The sequence below is a fragment of the Amblyraja radiata genome, chromosome 8 (genome assembly GCF_010909765.2).
Source record: "Amblyraja radiata isolate CabotCenter1 chromosome 8, sAmbRad1.1.pri, whole genome shotgun sequence".
In the NCBI taxonomy this organism is placed as follows: Eukaryota; Metazoa; Chordata; class Chondrichthyes; order Rajiformes; family Rajidae; genus Amblyraja; species Amblyraja radiata.
Window position 1 is genome coordinate 43,268,940 of NC_045963.1, and position 17,694 is coordinate 43,286,633.

At 40.8% G+C, this 17,694-nt stretch overlaps 1 protein-coding gene across 3 annotated transcripts in view; it reads right to left on the reverse strand.

Moving 5' to 3' along the window:
- Positions 1-7,490: 7,490 nt before the first annotated feature.
- Positions 7,491-17,694, reverse strand: part of agpat4 (1-acylglycerol-3-phosphate O-acyltransferase 4) — a 97,458-nt gene continuing 87,254 nt past the window's right edge. For all 3 annotated transcript variants that reach the window (XM_033025718.1, XM_033025719.1, XM_033025720.1), the window contains 3 exons: positions 17,396-17,471; positions 16,440-16,638; positions 7,491-7,985 (listed from right to left, as the gene is read on the reverse strand). In XM_033025718.1, the coding sequence (XP_032881609.1) occupies positions 7,897-7,985; positions 16,440-16,638; positions 17,396-17,471 (364 nt within the window). In that variant the 3' untranslated portion in view covers positions 7,491-7,896. The remainder of the gene's footprint in view (positions 7,986-16,439; positions 16,639-17,395; positions 17,472-17,694) is intronic.

Consider the following 17,694-nt stretch of genomic DNA (forward strand, 5'->3'; position numbering starts at 1 on the left):
CTGGTGAAGTAGCAATGTGGTGGGACCTGTGTTGAATGCAAGCAAGTAACATTTGGTGTGGGAGAGAAAATGCATGTGTAGCTAGATTTAGCCATTGGTCTATAATTGAAGAAAATTTAACTGCACGCTTGCTTGGCTATTCAGCTCAATGCAAGTACAGCAATATCATTGAGTTTACATTTTATAATAGTGAAGCATTCTTTTGCAGCGGACTGCATTTTGTATAGATATATAAAACTGAGGCTTCTGGAATTTGAACTAATAATTTGTATCTGTAAATTTAACCCCCAGTTGGCACTTGTTCAGCTGTTGCCAGTAAACCCACCAGAAGACATTTGTTTTAATTATTGTATTTGAACAGTTCAAAGGCTAAATACTTCAGAAGCCAAAATGACTCAGGAGTTCCAGTATAAGAGCACAAAAGAGCTTTATCCTAAAACTAACAATTTGAATAAAATGATTCTAGGTTGCAGCCAACAGTCCACAAAATATTATAACCTTAAAAAGACCAAGGAGTTTTTGTTATCCATCCTCAATTAGCTTTGGAAAGGCTTTGGTAAGCATCTGGAACCAGTACAATTAGAGGAGGTGAGATGTTTGCTACCCTGGCTTTTAGATTGCGAGAGGGTTAGGAAAGGACTGCTCATGTAATTGAACACGTGCAGGAAGTACACAGTGGAGTCCCAGTAGAACATGGAGTGTATGTTTCGGGAGGAGGAAGATGAATTCGTCATGCAGGCTGGTCTGTCCTCTGTTAAAACAGACCTCCCACAGAATTCCATTGTGTTTCTGCTTTGGAACATGCTCCTCTGATCAGGTTTTGAATACACTACTTGCTCAGCTACATGTTAATTTAAAAAAAAGGTAAAAATCCAAGTTTGCAGAAATGAATTAATCTGCTCATCTTTGGCAGTGCCTTGACCTGAAATGTTGCCCATCTGGGGTTGTTTTTTAAAGTAGTTGGCACCCAATGACCTCTGCCCCCTCGATCTGGACAACATGGAGGTGTCAGAATCTCATCCAAGTTTGTTAATTACATGCTTGTTCATGAACCGTGAGACGTGAATTGGCCAAGATAGACTGGCAATTGATTCTTAATGGGTTGACGGTGGATATGCAATGGAAGGCATTTAAAGACTGCATAGATGAACTACAACAATTGTTCATCCCAGTTTGGCAAAAAAATAAATCAGGGAAGGTAGTGCATCCGTGGATAACAAGGGAAATCAGGGATAGTATCAAAACAAAAGATGAAGCGTACAAATTAGCCAGAAAAAGCAGCCTACCAGAGGACTGGGAGAAATTTAGAGTCCAGCAGAGGAGGACAAAGGGCTTAATTAGGAAAGGGAAAATAGATTATGAAAGAAAACTGGCAGGGAACATAAAAACTGACTGCAAAAGCTTTTATAGATATGTGAAGAGAAAAAGATTAGTTAAAACAAATGTAGGTCCCGCAGTCAGAAACAGGTGAATTGATCATGGGGAACAAGGACATGGCAGACCAATTGCATAACTACTTTGGTTCTGTCTTCACTAAGGAAAACATAAATAATCTGCCGGAAATAGCAGGGGGCCGGGGGTCAAATGAGATGGAGGAACTGAGTTAAATCCAGGTTAGCCGGGAAGTGGTGTTGGGTAAATTGAATGGATTAAAGGCCGATAAATCCCCAGGGCCAGATAGGCTGCATCCCAGAGTACTTAAGGAAGTAGCCCCAGAAATAGTGGATGCATTAGTGAAATTTTTCAAAACTCTTTAGATTCTGGAGTAGTTCCTGAGGATTGGAGGGTAGCTAATGTAACCCCACTTTTAAAAAAAGGAGGGAGAGAGAAAACGGGGAATTACAGACCAGTTAGTCTAACGTCGGTAGTGGGGAAACTGCTAGAATCAGTTATTAAAGATGGGATAGCAGCACATTTGGAAAGTGGTGAAATCATTGGACAAAGTCAGCATGGATTTATGAAAGGTAAATCATGTCTGACGAACCTTATAGAATTTTTCGAGGATGTAACTAGTAGAGTGGATAAGGGAGAACCGGTGGATGTGTTATATCTGGACTTTCAGAAGGCTTTCGACAAGGTCCCACATAAGAGATTAGTATGCAAACTTAAAGCACACGGTATTGGGGGTTCAGTATTGATGTGGATAGAGAACTGGCTGGCAGACGAAGCAAAGAGTAGGAGTAAACGGGTCCTTTTCACAATGGCAGGCAGTGACTAGTGGGGTACCGCAAGGCTCAGTGCTGGGACCCCAGCTATTTACGATATATATTAATGATTTGGACGAGGGAATTGAATGCAACATCTCCAAGTTTGCGGATTACACGAAGCTGGGGGGGCAGTGTTAGCTGTGTGGAGGATGCTAGGAGGCTGCAAGGTGACTTGGATAGGCTGGGTGAGTGGGCAAATGCATGGCAGATGCAGTATAATGTGGATAAATGTGAGGTTATCCACTTTGGTGGCAAAAACAGGAAAAAAAGTAGACTATTATCTGAATGGTGGCCGATTAGGAAAGGGGGAGATGCAACGAGACCTGGGTGTCATGGTACACCAGTCATTAAAAGTAGGCATGCAGGTGCAGCAGGCAGTGAAGAAGGCAAATGGTATGTTAGCATTCATAGCAAAAGGATTTGAATATAGGAGCAGGGAGGTTCTACTGCAGTTGTACAGGGTCTTGGTGAGACCGTACCTGGAGTATTGCGTACAGTTTTGGTCTCCTAATCTGAGGAAAGACATTCTTGCCATAGAGGGAGTACAGAGAAGGTTCACCAGACTGATTACTGGGATGTCAGGACTTTCATATGAAGAAAGACTGGATAGACTCGGTTTGTATTCACTAGAATTTAGAAGATTGAGGGGGGATCTTATAGAAACTTACAAAATTCTTACGGGGTTGGACAGGCTAGATGCAGGAAGATTGTTCCTGATGTTGGGGAAGTCCAGAAAAAGGGGTCACAGTTTAAGGATAAGGGGGAAATCTTTTAGGACCGAGATGAGGAAAACATTTTTCACACAGAGAGTGGTGAATCTCTGGAATTCTCTGCCACAAAAGGTAGTTGAGGCCAGTTCATCGGCTATATTTAAGAGGGAGTTAGATGTGGCCCTTGTGGCTAAAGGGAACAGGTGGTATGGAGAGAAGGCAGGTACAGAATACTGAGTTGGATGATCAGCCATGATCATATTGAATGGCGGTGCAGGCTCGAAGGGCCGAATGGCCTACTCCTGCACCTATTTTCTATGTTTAACCCCATTCAAATTTGCTAATATATTCAACACAACTCCAGGATAAGAACAGTTATAATTTTCAAATGGAAACCAATAAGCAAACAGATGTGATACAAGTTGCATAGTTTCAGATGAGTTTATGAAAAGAATGAGGGAGGTCATCACTGAAATAAAGTCTAGATGTAACAAAGTTGCAGCCAAAAAGACTTCAACAGAGGCAGAGTTGGTCAATGCTGCATGTGGTTTAGTATCACAACTGAGAGAAAATGAGACAGATGGTGTTATTGTACATGTTATAAGCAACTTAAGAATATCTTGAGTTCTGGAATATCTTTGTGCAGCATTTTAACATTAACTTTATCAGCACAGGAACAGGCCCCGCAGCCCAACTTGTCTATGCTGACTGACCAAGATGCCCCATCTAAGAAATCCCATGCATTGTCAACATGTCTTTTAACAGTTAGTCTCCACTGACAAGCTAAAATCATCCTGTCATGCAGTGATAAATCGTGGATGTTAGGCTATGAATAGAACTCACCCAAGAACATAAATAAGTAGCACTACAAAGGATTGCGTAGCAGGCTTACAATGTTTTCATAGTCCTGCAAATTGCACTCGACAAGTTTAAATCTCAGCCCCCAGCAGAGGGCACCATTCCACCATTGGAAACACTGCCTTGAATTAATCCAGTCACTACCCACCTGGGCTCAAATTTTGTTAATGTTAAAATGCTGCACAAAGATATTCCAGAACACAAGATGTTCTTAAGTTAATATTCACACAACGTACTGTAGGTTCAATTTGACGTACTTCTTCAGTTATTGGTTCTTTTGGTCAATGCTTGAAAACTTGGGTTAGTGAGGATAATTATGTGGATGCACAGTACTCGTTTCTAACCTCAAAGAAAGTTGCCCACAAAGATCTAATGCCATCAGATCCAAAGAGGTTATTGAGGTCCAGGAGTTGTGACAGCAAACTGGTTGAGCAGACAATAATTCTCAGACAGCAAAGAAAGGAGGTGAAAAAAAGCACAAATTTTAAAACACTGAAAATTTCAAGTAGTTACGACAGAGCATAAACTTAAAATACAACATTTTAAAATTTCTTATCCCGAAGAGCAAGGAAATGGTTTCATTTTCAAAAGAAACAGAAAGCAAATAGCCAGTATAGACTGATATGGTTGTCCCTCCTTTCAAAATCATCAGAAATATGGTTTAGATGACTGCAGCAATAATGGAGAGAATTGCATCGTATTTTCCCTGAGCAATTAATGTACTGGTCATAATACTTATCGCCCAATCAATAATGGAATGCATTTTCCCCTCAAGGCGACGAGAAAGCGTTTACATTCAGATATTGAAGTCCAGTGAAGTTCCATGCCAGTTCATCTTATTGATGAAAGGGAAAAATAAATCAAGCACACCTCTCTGTTCAAATTCATATATTAACAATTAGAAGACAGGAAGAGGTTGATGAGGTCTTTCCAAATAGATATTACCCACACTTTACAGTTAAGAAATCACTTTTAGGTTCCACTTCCTCTTATTTTGTCCCAGTGCCACGCCATATTCTGGCTTGGATGATTGGATAAGCTTCAACTGGTGATAAAGCCGCATGCTGTTATGAGAGATAGATCAGGCAGTCTGAGGCACAGATTTGGTTGTGGTATATGGTGATGCGCCCCATTTCAGTTCAGGATACACTCAAACAAAATTCTGTAGGGCAAAGATTCAGATGCAGCAATGAATATAGAAATATAGAGTGTAGCTGAACAGGGCAGCTTCAGAGATAGTGGGCTTTCCACTCCTGGCACCAATTCTAGGTAAGTGGAGGAGGAAAGTGGCCTGTGGAGGGCAGGATATTGGCCCCAGCCCTGCTGATGTGCAATGCCCTCTTGCCAGCATCGCTGGGAAGACTTCAGACCGACAGGGATGTCAGAATGGAGGAAGTATGGAGGGCAGAGCAAAAAAAAATGAATAGAAACTACAAAAATAAGTCTGGCTTAAATGGTGTGTACTAAAATGCAAGGAGTGTACTGAATGGTGCAGATGGGCTAAAGGCATTAGTAGATATACAAAAGTATATTTTAGTTATTACTGAAACTAACCGCTGGCCGCTTAACTTCCTGGTTACACGATTTCTAGATCAGATAGAGGGGGATATAAGGATAGGATGGGCACTATCAATAATGATTAAAGAAAGCACATCAAATGAGGTCAAATGACTGCAACTAAAGAACCAAAAGAAAATGGGATTATCAATTAAAAGAAACATTTGGCACTGATCCCAATTAAGTTAGATTTAACCCAGTTATGAGAAAAGAAAAATACCTTCTAAGTCAGGGCAGGGACAGAGAAGGTAAATTTTATCCAGCCAAGTCATGTAGCAGACCTGAGAGTGGAAACAGCTACTTAAAAGGTAAATCACCAATAAGTGAATAAGGAGATTTAAGTCAGTGTAAAGTCACAAAAAGAAATAACAAGATTGCCAGATCTAGTCTTCTGAATTACAAGATCCTCACAGGCTAGTCATAGTAATTGTCTGCTGTTAGCACCCTGAGCTGACTGCTAATCTTCCTATGCCACCCAAGGTAAGCTTGAGGAACACCACCTCAAGTATATGACGGCTTTGATGGCTTCAGTTAGCCCCAAAACCGCTAACCCAAGTTTTGCTCTCTCCACTTTACATGTAATTTATTTCAATTTTCTTTGGCACTAAATGCCATTTGTAAAGTATTTGTTACTTTGACAATTTTGGTCTGCACCCATCACTGAATTCTTGTCCTCTCAAATCTCCTCTCTGTACTTTAAAACATGCTTTGCCTAGAAACAGAGAACTGGATGAATTGGTAGATGGATGTCGAGGATGTCCAGCAGCGAAAAAGACTACAAAAAGTTGTGACCACTGCCCAGTCCATCACCGGCTTTGACCTTCCCGTCGAAGGGATCTATCGTAGTCGCTGCCTCAAAAACGCAGCCAAAATCATCAAGGACCCACACCATCCTGGCCACACACTCATCTCACCATTGCCATCAGGAAGAAGGTACTGAAAATTGTAAAGTCCAGGTTCAGGAACAGCTTCTTCCCTACGGCCATCAGGCTATTAAACACAACAACGAATAAGCTTTGAGCTCTGAACTGCAAAAGACTATATTATTATTGCACTATATTTGTTATTTATTGAACTTTTTCTTTTTTTCTCTTCCCCCGTTATGTACCATGTTTACATATTCACATATTCTGTTGTGCTGCAGCAAGTAAGAATTTCATTGTCCCATTCGGGACATATGACAATAAAACACTCTTGACTCTTGAGGAGAGATGGGTGTGGTAGGAGTCTGGAATACAGGTTGGAACAATGGCAGGGACACAAACCCTCTCTTCATTTAAATAGCACTTGGTGTGTACTAGAAGAACTTGAGGGCATAGGCTAAAGGTGAGAGGGAAGGGATACCTCAGAAGCAACATTTTCCACTCGGAGGATAGTCCGTATCTGGAATGATCTGTCAGATGTAGCTACAGAAGCAGATCCAATAACCACTTTTATAGACATTGGGACAGATGTATGGATGGGAAAGGATTAGAGGGCAAATGGGAGTACCCCAGTATGTTAAATTGTATTGAAGAATTAATTGATCAATTACTAGCCCCTTTTATGAAAACCCCCAGAGTTCATTGGAATGCTATTGGGGAACTGTAGAAAGTTGCATAAATACTACCATCTATAATAATTTTAAACATCTTGATGGAACCTCCAAAACTGTCGGAATAATTTACACCAGGCGTGAGTGACTATCAAACTGTAGCTACTTTATTACCAATAACTTGTCAGACAAGGAGAGCAGTCTCTTGCTGTTTTCCTTGTCTGACAAGTTATTGCTAATAAAGTAGCTACAGTTTGATAGTCACTCGCATCTAGTGTAAATTATTCCGTTACATGGTCGGCATGGACAAGTCTGTACAGCTCTGGACACACTGCTGGAGGTGGGCTTATTCTCGGTAGCTCTTCCTTGACCCACACGGACAAAGTGGGGAAAACCATCTCCGTCCACATCTAAATGTTGCACGATTCAAAGGTTCTAAGCCAATTAATGTTCACTCATTTTGTGACAACAACCTGCAGCAGCATTAAGCCAGTCAGAATCTATTTCTTTTCTGGCAAGGATTGATCAGTATCTCAAATATTTTAGAAACTATGGTGATAAAAGATGCATTCTGTAACACTAAACGATGGCTCAAATTCAGTAAAATACAAATGCATTTAAATAAGTTAGAAGCACATTTTTATGTTATTAGAAAAAGACTGAATTCTTCAGTTACACCACTTTTTTGAAAAAAGGTAATTTCCATTTAGATTGAAATGTCATAATATCAAAAGCCTCAATACGTCAGATCTTTTAGTAGCACTATTAGTGTGGCATTCTCCAACAACATCCAATTTCACCATGTCTCATTACTGTGTCAATGGTTTCATGCATCACATACATCATAAAGGATATAAAATTCATCTTATCCTTTTTACGCAGATTAAGATACCGTTCCATACAGTGATCTGCTCACAAAAGAAGCACAGTAATTTAGATGCATCGTCCTCCAACCCGAGCATCTGCCGCAAGTTCTCTTCAAAAAATATATTTTAGCTCCATTTTGAAGTACTACCAGTCTCCATGGAAATTAATTATTTTGCTTCATTTCATTGTTACCGTAGCTGGAGCCCTTTTGTATTTCTGTCATTCCGATCATCCATCGCATACCAACAGAGGCTGGAAAACAAAGACGTAGCACTTTTAATACAAAGCAGATACATCAATATGGTGCTATTGCAAGAAATCAAATTGAGAACCCCTTGTTTTGCAATCATTGTTAGTTTAGCTTTGGATGCAGCATGTCTTCAGTCAATCGACCATCACGACCAGCAAACATTCATATGGAGTTAGGTCAGAAAGCAGTATAAATGGTTTATAGACACAAAGTGCTGGAGTAACTCATCGGGTCAGGCAGCATCTCTGGAGAAAAGGAACAGGTGAAGTTTCAGGTCGCAACCCTTCTTCAGACTGAAGATAGATAATTTGGCAGCTGCAGGACAAGAGCAGAACTGAGGATAAGGTGCACCTTACACAAAGTGTCAGGAAATAAAACGTGGGCCAAACAAGGCAGCTTTTTCATGATTTATATCAACGACTTTGGAAATAAAATTTCCAGATTTGCACATAACTCCAGATCTGGAGGGGAACAGGGTAGTTAGCACGGAGGAGGACAGCAATGTTGCAATAAAACTAATAACCAAACAGCCGGAAATTAATTTGCTAATGTGTTCAAGTGGAGTAATAAATAGTGGTAAGTAATTCTTGCAAAATAAGAATCTAAATGGTAGAAGAAATCTGGGAATGCACAAAGATAAATGATCAAAAATAGCAACACACCTTAATAAAGCCTTCAATGAAAATGGAGATAAGCTATCGGATCTTGGTTAGGTCATACTTGAAGTACTATGTTTGGTTTTCTAGTTGCTCCATTTGAGAAAGATATTAGGAAGGATGAACATCACTCAAAGGATAACAGAAATGCAAAGGTTGCAATTATCAGGAAAGATTAGTTCTGAGGTTCTTTTGGAATGGCTGAGAGAATTAATGGAGGTCTAAACTTCTGATGGCTTTTGAGTAGACACAAGGAGCATCACCATCTGAGAGGAGGCAATCCCATCAAGACAAGATAGTAAATATTGCTTGTGAATTTCTCGGTAACTAAGGGTGGCACAGTGACGCAGCGGTATAGTTGCTGCCCAACAACTCCAGAGACCCAGGTTCAATCCTGCCTATAGATGCTGTCTATACGGAGTTTATACGCTCTCCCCGTGACCACAAGTGGTTTCTCTGGGTGCTCCAGTTTCCTCCCACAATCCAAAGACGCACAGGTTTGTAGGTTAATTGGCTTCTGTAAATTTTAATTGGTCCCTAGTGTGTAGGATAGTGCGAATGTATGGGGTGATCACTGATCGGAATGGACATGGTGGGCCGAAGGGTATGTTTCCACTCTGTATTTTTAAAGTCTAAAGGGTGCAGTAATAATGGGATACTCAACTTCAGGATGCAAATACAATGCATATAAAAGCCAAGTAGAAAAGCATTGAGGAACAAAGATTATGGTTAATGTGTAAAGGATGAGACGGTTCAAGCATAAACCCAGCATGGACTAATTTAGCAAAGGGGCCACTTTTCTGTTGCTTATTACTGAAATTTGATACAACTTGGAAGATATTACCTAATAGCTATATTCACTACTGGAATAATACTGCAAGCTAACTTTAATATAACTCATAACTGCAAATCGTTGATTAGTGATCTGCCTTAATAACTATAAAATAGTACAAATTAAATTTATCCACAACTATGTTCTATTAAAATATTTACTTAAACATGACATACCACATCATAAAGAACTGAAAGGCCTAACCTTTTCCTCTGCCCATCTGAGTGCCAGAGCCTCACCTTAAGATACCCTTCAGATTGCTGTTCTCGACACTGACTAGTCTTCCAACAATATACTCTTTTCCACGTATTTCAAATATTCAGAAATTATATCATATTAAAATTTTCTAATGTATGTGGTTTTGGATACAAATGTATTTAATAAGCAGAAAACAACTACACTAAATGGTAAAACGCAAAGTGCTGGAGGAACTCATCAGGTCAGGCAGCATCTGTGGGGGGAATGAATGGATGGACAGACGACATTTTGGGTCGGGACCCTTCCTGAGGCCAATTGTCATTCCTTCCACAGATGCTGCCTGACATGTCGCTTTCCTTGCAGTGAAGCATAAAAAACTGAGTCAATTAGGCAAGGAGCACAGTGCCCTTCCTGCAGCAAGCTGTCCTCGGATTGTCCGCTGCTTGTTTTTTGAAAGATATAACAGTATGGCTAGATGAATGAGAAAAATGACCCATAGAGAAAAATAGAAGTTCCAACAATCATGATAATTTGAAAGAATAATTAGAAAAATAATTTTCCTTTTCAATACAAGAATTGAAAAAAATTATTGCGATTAAAACAAGTAATATTTCCAAGTGCATTTCAGTACAATTTTTACAATCAAGTTTACACAATGCTATTGTGGGTATGGGTAGGAATGGCACCAAAATCTTTTCCCACATTTGGATACAAAATATAATAAACCAAGTTCAAAAGATGCAAAATTCCTCACATGAGCTATTTTTAGTGAGTTTTTAAAGGGCCAAATTTCACTGGGTTTTCCAATATTGCATTGACAGAGAAGGATCTTGACCCCAGATTTTATTCGAGAGATCCTGCACTCAGACTTTGAGTTGTTGGATTGGGTGCGGGCCATTCATTTAAATATGGATTATAGAATTGCAGGCAAGAAAGGAAGAACAAGGCAAGTTACATTTGCAATAAAAATACATTTGTTTAAAGTTTTTAATTATTTTAAATGCTGTGAAAATAAACATTATTACAAAATTAAGGGATTCAATTGTCTATTAGTGTTTATCTTCCAGAAACATGAAAAAGGGTAGGGTGGAAGGAGAATTGCAAAGAACTAGGTTTTGTTTCAACACAAAACTTTTAAATCTAGGAGTTAAATTATTAAACATGCAATCGGGCATTTGGACTCTTGATCTAGAGACAAATGCAAATTTAAATCGATATAATTAAATAATTATTATGCAGTAAACAGCTATTATTAGCAATGCTGCCCCTTAAACCATCAGCTGTCATAAAATCATAACTTGTTCAGAAGCCTGTCGTTCTCATCTGGTTTTGACTACACGCTTCTGGTTTCAGACCCGTACTCTGCAATTGTCAAACAAGCCTCTCAGTTGAAATGAAAAATGATTCCTAACCTTGCCACCAATCCTCACATACGAATGACGAACTACAGGGCAGCTTTTGGCTAGGCAAGCAAATATGCTAGGAGTGGAGATATATAGATCATGTGCAGAGAGGAGTTTCCTGCTGAGTTACTCCAGCATTGTGCGTCTGTCCCGCTGAGTTACTCCAGCATTTTGTGACTATCTTGGCATCATGTTCAGCATAGACACTGTGGGCCAAAGGGCCTGGTCCTGTGTTGTACTTTTCATGTTCTACGTTAGTAACCTTCAACATGGTAATCAGAGAAAGATGGTATTTCAGTCTGTAGACCATGTTTACAGAATTTGCATCACATTAGTACACAGATATGCATACTTTGATAGTATGCTAACTATGACACAAGTAAAATAATTCCACATTAGACCTGAACACATGTTTGCACAGGATAAAGATATTGTACATTTTAGGTTGCAAATAGGCAAGTGGAGATAATCTAAACCAAAAACAATATGTTGAGGTGGTTAGTGGCACACACGCAAATATTTTATGCTCATGAATGTATTAAGATATAGAGATCATTTTCCTTACAAACCTCAGCTTCCATCACGTTGGTGACTGCATAAGTTCAGACAAGATAAACTTTACAAAACTTGGGAAAAAAAGGTAAAAGCGACATTGGCCGAAGGATAGCATCCAAAAGCTGGCAATGTCATGCACCACCTTCAGTGCAGCACACTGAACTCACAAGTTGTCTTTTCCACATCGATTGATAAAACCATGGGGAAAATACAACTCTTTCCAGCAATACATGCACCACACACATGCTTTTCAAAGAGAGAAATGCAATTTATCACCAACGTAAGAGTGTACCTGCATAGTCATGAACCTAAAAGAGTACACCCGCATATAGAGAGACAAAAATCTTACGAAATAACACATTTAGGCAATCTTATACTACAGCTAAAAAGATGCAAATTGTTCCCACTAATCACATGCTCATCTGCTTTTAAATTGTTAATCAGGAAATAATGCTGCAAAATGTAAATGCACCTGCTATTATGAAATTGAAGGTCCTATTATAGGATTAGTCATTGCAATACATTAGGTCTTTGCTTTCCTGATGGCTCAGATTTTGTACAATCCCTGGGCTCAATTATGTTATCAGTTATTAATTATTCAGTAATTATCAATTATATCAGTCATTAGTTATTAGTTATTAATTGAGCCCAATCCCTGGGCTTAATTATCAACTGATATCAATTAGGAATAGGGCAGGAACACCAATTACCGCCAACTAAAAATAGAAATAATTGGATCTTGAATTCCTAACCAGTTTCAAAGCAGGAATCCTGCATTAAATCTGCACGAGTGGAAACTGAATCATTTAGGATTCATTGGATTCAGTTGTGATCCATCACTGGCTGCCTGCCAAAGAATTTGCCAGAATCATTGAAGCTCAAAGGACAGGTGTACAAGTCAGCCATTCCCTTGGGAATGTAATCGAGCAAAGAGAAGAGATTAGCAAGAAATTGGAAAAGGAAGAAGTAGCTCGAGTAAAGTCAATGCAGAGAGATTTATTTTGGAACAAATTAAATCAAGCCCCACTGAGAAAAAGAAAATGTAATTTTCATGCTATGCATAGTTAATTATGCATATTGTTTCCAATTGACAATTTTCCTAAACCTTTGACTTCTAACTCCGAGACCTTCAAGATTTAAATCAGAGCCAACGTGGTATGAATTTTTTAAATATAGCTAATCTCCCAAATAGTTTTCAGAACCAAAATCTTATTTACTCAAATGTCCTGATCTTAATCAAATAGAAATAATTTAGGATTTTTAAAAAATTTTTTTAATACAATTTTGTTTTTGTACTTAAAATAAATACAAAATGCTGGAGTAACTCAGCAGGACAGGCAGCATCTCTGGAGAGAAGGGATGGGTGAGCTTTCCTGACTAGTCTGAAGAAGGGTCTCAACCCGAAATGTCACCCATTGCTTCTCTCGAGATGCTGCCGGACATTTTGTGTCCATATTTGGTTTAAACCAGCATCTGCAGCTCCTTCCTACACATTGTCTTTGTACTTTCCAGGCTAAGTACACTTTCATTTTAATTTTGTTTATTTAACACAAATTATCATTCTGATTAAAGTGGATTCCCTCAACAAAATTGTTCTGATTTATAAACTAACATATTTGGAAATCTTATCTCCTTCAACATTTTTATTCCCCTTGCTATCCTAACCAACAAGTTATGAGGGATATATCTGACTTTGCTTGCATGTAGATGCACAAGCAACTGCCAGTCAGACTCACCTCTGCATACACTGATTTTAACAGAGGGAAACATTTTTGCATTCAGTGCTAGCAGCCAACAGCCAAATTTCCACATATCACCCCATCAGCTTCCTAACAACAAAACCCAGCATTTCAACATTCAATTAGCTCTGAACTCAAAGTGCTCCATTTCTTCAGGCCCATCTAATTTCTCACTCACCGTCCACTAAACAATGAACCAATCTTTTAATAAGTCTACCTTTACCTGTTATCCTCTGCAAATGACACCCCACCCCTCTCAGAAGACCACTGCTTCTGCCAGAAACTACACTCTTTACTCCTACACTATTTTCTTTCCTTAGCTACTGACAAATGAAACTTCTGTCTCCTACTCAAATCTAGACTGAACACAACTCCTTCCTCTCCCTACACAATTCACAATTCTTCAATCCTTTTGTCCCACACTTTCTGTCTTTTCATCTCTGGCCTTTGGCCAACCATTTGCCGATCAAAAAACCCTCCTCACCTACCAACCCATTACCTGTCAGGCTTTGTTCCCTTTCTAGCACCATCACCGACTTCATCAATTCCCACGCCCTACCTGACCAAGCCTCCAACCTCATCGTTCCCCAGCCCCGCACGGCCCGTTTTTACCTTCTCCCCAAAATCCACAAACCCGGCTCTCCCGGCAGACCCATTGTCTCTGCGTTTTCGTGCCCCACCGAACTCATCTCCACATACCTTGACTCCATCCTATCCCCCTTGGTCAAATCCCTCCCCACCTATGTTCTAGACACCTCAGACACTCTCCGCCGCCTCCACGCATTCCACTCTCTGGGCCCTCACCCCCTCATCTTCACCGTGGATGTCCGGTCACTCTACACCTCCATCCCCCACCAGGATGGCCTCGGAGCCCTCCGGTTCTTCCTCGACCAGAGGAGCAACCCATACCCAGCCACTGACACTCTCCTCCGCTTAGCGGAGTTGGTCCTCACCCTCAACAACTTTACATTTGACTCCTCCCATTTCCTCCAAACACAAGGCGTAGCTATGGGCACACGCATGGGCCCCAGCTACGCCTGCCTCTTTGTCGGGTACGTTGAACAATCCTTGTTCGAGACGTACCAGGGCCCCATCCCCGACCTCTACCTCTGTTACATTGACGACTGCTTTGGTGCCACCTCCTGCACCTACACACAACTGACTGACTTCATCCACTTCACCACCAACTTCCATCCGGCACTCCAATACACCTGGACGATTTCCGACACGTCCCTACCATTCCTTGACCTCACCATCTCCATCGCAGGGGACAGACTCCTGACCGACATACATTACAAACCCACTGACTCACATGGCTATCTGGACTACCCTGTAAAGACTCCATCCCCTACTCCCAATTCCTCCGCCTACGCCGCATCTGTTCCCAGGATGAGACATTTCATACCAGGGCATCGGAAATGTCCTCGTTCTTCAGGGAACGGGGATTCCCCTCCGCCACCATAGATGAGGCTCACACCAGGGTCTCATCCATACCCCGCAACACTGCTCTCTCTCCCCATCCCCACACTCGCAACAAGGGCAGAGTCCCTCTGGTCCTCACCTTTCACCCCACCAGCCGGCAAATACAACACATAATCCTTCGCCATTTCCGCCACCTCCAACGTGACCCCACCACTCGCCACATCTTCCCATCTCCCCCCATGTCTGCCTTCCGCAAAGACCGCTCCCTCCGCAACTCCCTCGTCAATTCTTCCCTTCCCTCCCGCACCACCCCCTCCCCGGGCACTTTCCGTTGCAACCGCAAGAAATGCAACACCTGTCCCTTCACCTCCCCCCTCGACTCCATCCAAGGTCCCAAGCAGTCGTTCCAGGTGCGACAAAGGTTCACCTGTATCTCCTCCAACCTCATCTACTGCATCAGCTGCTCTAGATGTCAGCTGATTTACATCGGTGAGACCAAGCGTAGGTTGGGCGATCGTTTCGCCGAACACCTCCGCTCAGTCCGCAATAACCTACCTGACCTCCCGGTGGCTCAGCACTTCAACTCCCCCTCCCATTCCCAATCCGACCTCTCTGTCCTGGGTCTCCTCCATTGCCAGAGTGAGCAACAGCGGAAATTGGAGGAACAGCACCTCATATTCCGTCTGGGGACCTTGCGTCTTTATGGCATTAACATTGAATTCTCCCAATTTGGCTAGCCCTTGCTGTCTCCTCCCCTTCCTTAACCCTCTAGCTGTCTCCTCCCACCCTCCCATCCGCCCGCCCTCGGGCTCCTCCTCCTCCTCCCCTTTTCCTTCTTTCTTTCCCCACCCCCCATCAGTCTGAAGAAGAGTTTCGGCCCGAAACGTCGCCTACTTCCTTCGCTCCATAGATGCTGCTGCACCCGCTGAGTTTCCCCAGCAATTTTGTGTACCTGTCAGGCTTTGTCTCGTTTTATTTTCTCCCCTCAGTCTGACGAGGAGTCCAGGCTCAAAAAGTCACATATGCATGTTATCCAGAGATGCTGCCTGACCTGCTAAGTTACTCCAGCACTTTGTGTCATTTTTGTAAACCAGCATTTGCAATTCCTTGTTTCTAAGGTTCAGCATTGCCAAGCTGAAATCAGTTAACTTAAGCGTAGATAGTATTTTAAATCAGAAAAGTTCATCTCCTTCCAAAATTATATTTGCCCACTGATGCATCATTTCAGATCAGACATGATTCAACCATACGCAGAGTGGTAAAATCAAAGTGGTAAATAAATAAAGGGTGCTATTAAATAGGATTGAGGCCCATCACCCTCCAACCTCAATGCCAGTCCTACAAGATTACACATGCATAGGTTATAATCAAATATCTGTATGCAAAGATTTCTTAAATGTTTAATCCCAGATTCTGTGACAGAATCTAGCTCAGACTCTGACATATAAATTGCTATCAAATATAGGAAAAATGAAGCAGGTGTGCATTTGAACAGATCTAAAAGTAAAACATTTTACATTGTGCAACCACAACCTGAAGGAAATTAAGTTAATTTTGTTTTAGGTATTTAGAAACAGCCTGTTCATTTTTAACGAATGCTGAGCACAATCCAGATTGGAACAGAAACTTGAAACTGTCATTCATGACTTACCCACAATGATGATTATGGAAAAAGTAATTAGGGTCAGGGAAGATCCACTGATGATCAAGTTGGCAACCAGCTTAAATAAAGGGAACAGCAGCAATGCAGACCAAAACAGCCAATTAACAAGGACCCACGGTCGTGTTGGTGGTTTGATTGGAGTGCCTGGGAAAGTGCCTTTTTTGAAATATTCATCCTGCAGAAGATCCTGATAAAATAAGAAATAGGATGGTACTCCTTAGTGAAAAACACATATCTGTGCAAAACTCTGCTCATGCTATTTCTATAATGTCTCCAAGGTAATTATGGTCATTTTTGTAACCTGAAAGATTTCATATTTTGAGAGCTGCAACTTACCCATACTGGATGATGGGTAACTCAGAGATAAAATGGAAAATTGCCTCACAACAGGAAGTTGTTAAGGGAGCAATTTTCTTTGATGACCTCAGTAAGGAACAAGTGTGAAGCAGATGGCAACTACGTTCTTATTGAAATCCCACCTCAAAGTAAGTGAAAGAATACAAGTCCTCCCCAGCTTATGAATGCATGATTAATGGGCAGCCCGATAAATATGAATGAATGTTTGAGACCATTGTGATGGATATGGTGGCTGCTGCAAATTACTGGTTTACAAACTGATGTGTAATGCATGTTCAGATTTGTCCAAACTTTTCTAATTAGATACACCGTTTGGCAATGTCAGACTCACTGACCCATTCCACATCTCGTACCATCAAGAACTGGACATCAATCTGCAATATGTGCATACTGTTGTAGTGTGGGCAAAGAACTCAAAAGCAATTCAGAATTACTTGTAGTTTCTTAAATTGTTGTAAAGCCAAGTTATCATTTGTTTTTTATATAGACACAGGTTAGTTTTACTAAGAGTTTACAAGAACTGGTACAAATAAAACCATAAATGTTTGTCCACAGAATATATCTTCGCCACAATGAGATAACCTTGCCTTTTCTTGGTAGAGTTTATGGAGCCAGTTAGCACATTCCATTTCATCTTCAGGTATCTCTTCCATTGGGATCCGTCTGCAGATCCAAAATAAATGTCAATAGGTTTCCAGATGCTTTCCATATTAATCCGAAAGGCAACAAAATGTTTCTTTTTTTTGTATTAAAAAAAAAAAAATTTTGTAACTCAGTGGGTCAGGCAGCATCTCTGGAGAAAATGGATATGTGATGTTTTGGGTTCTGACCTACTGAGTTACTCCAGCGTTTTGTGTCTCTCTTTGGTTTTGGTTTCCTTTTTGAA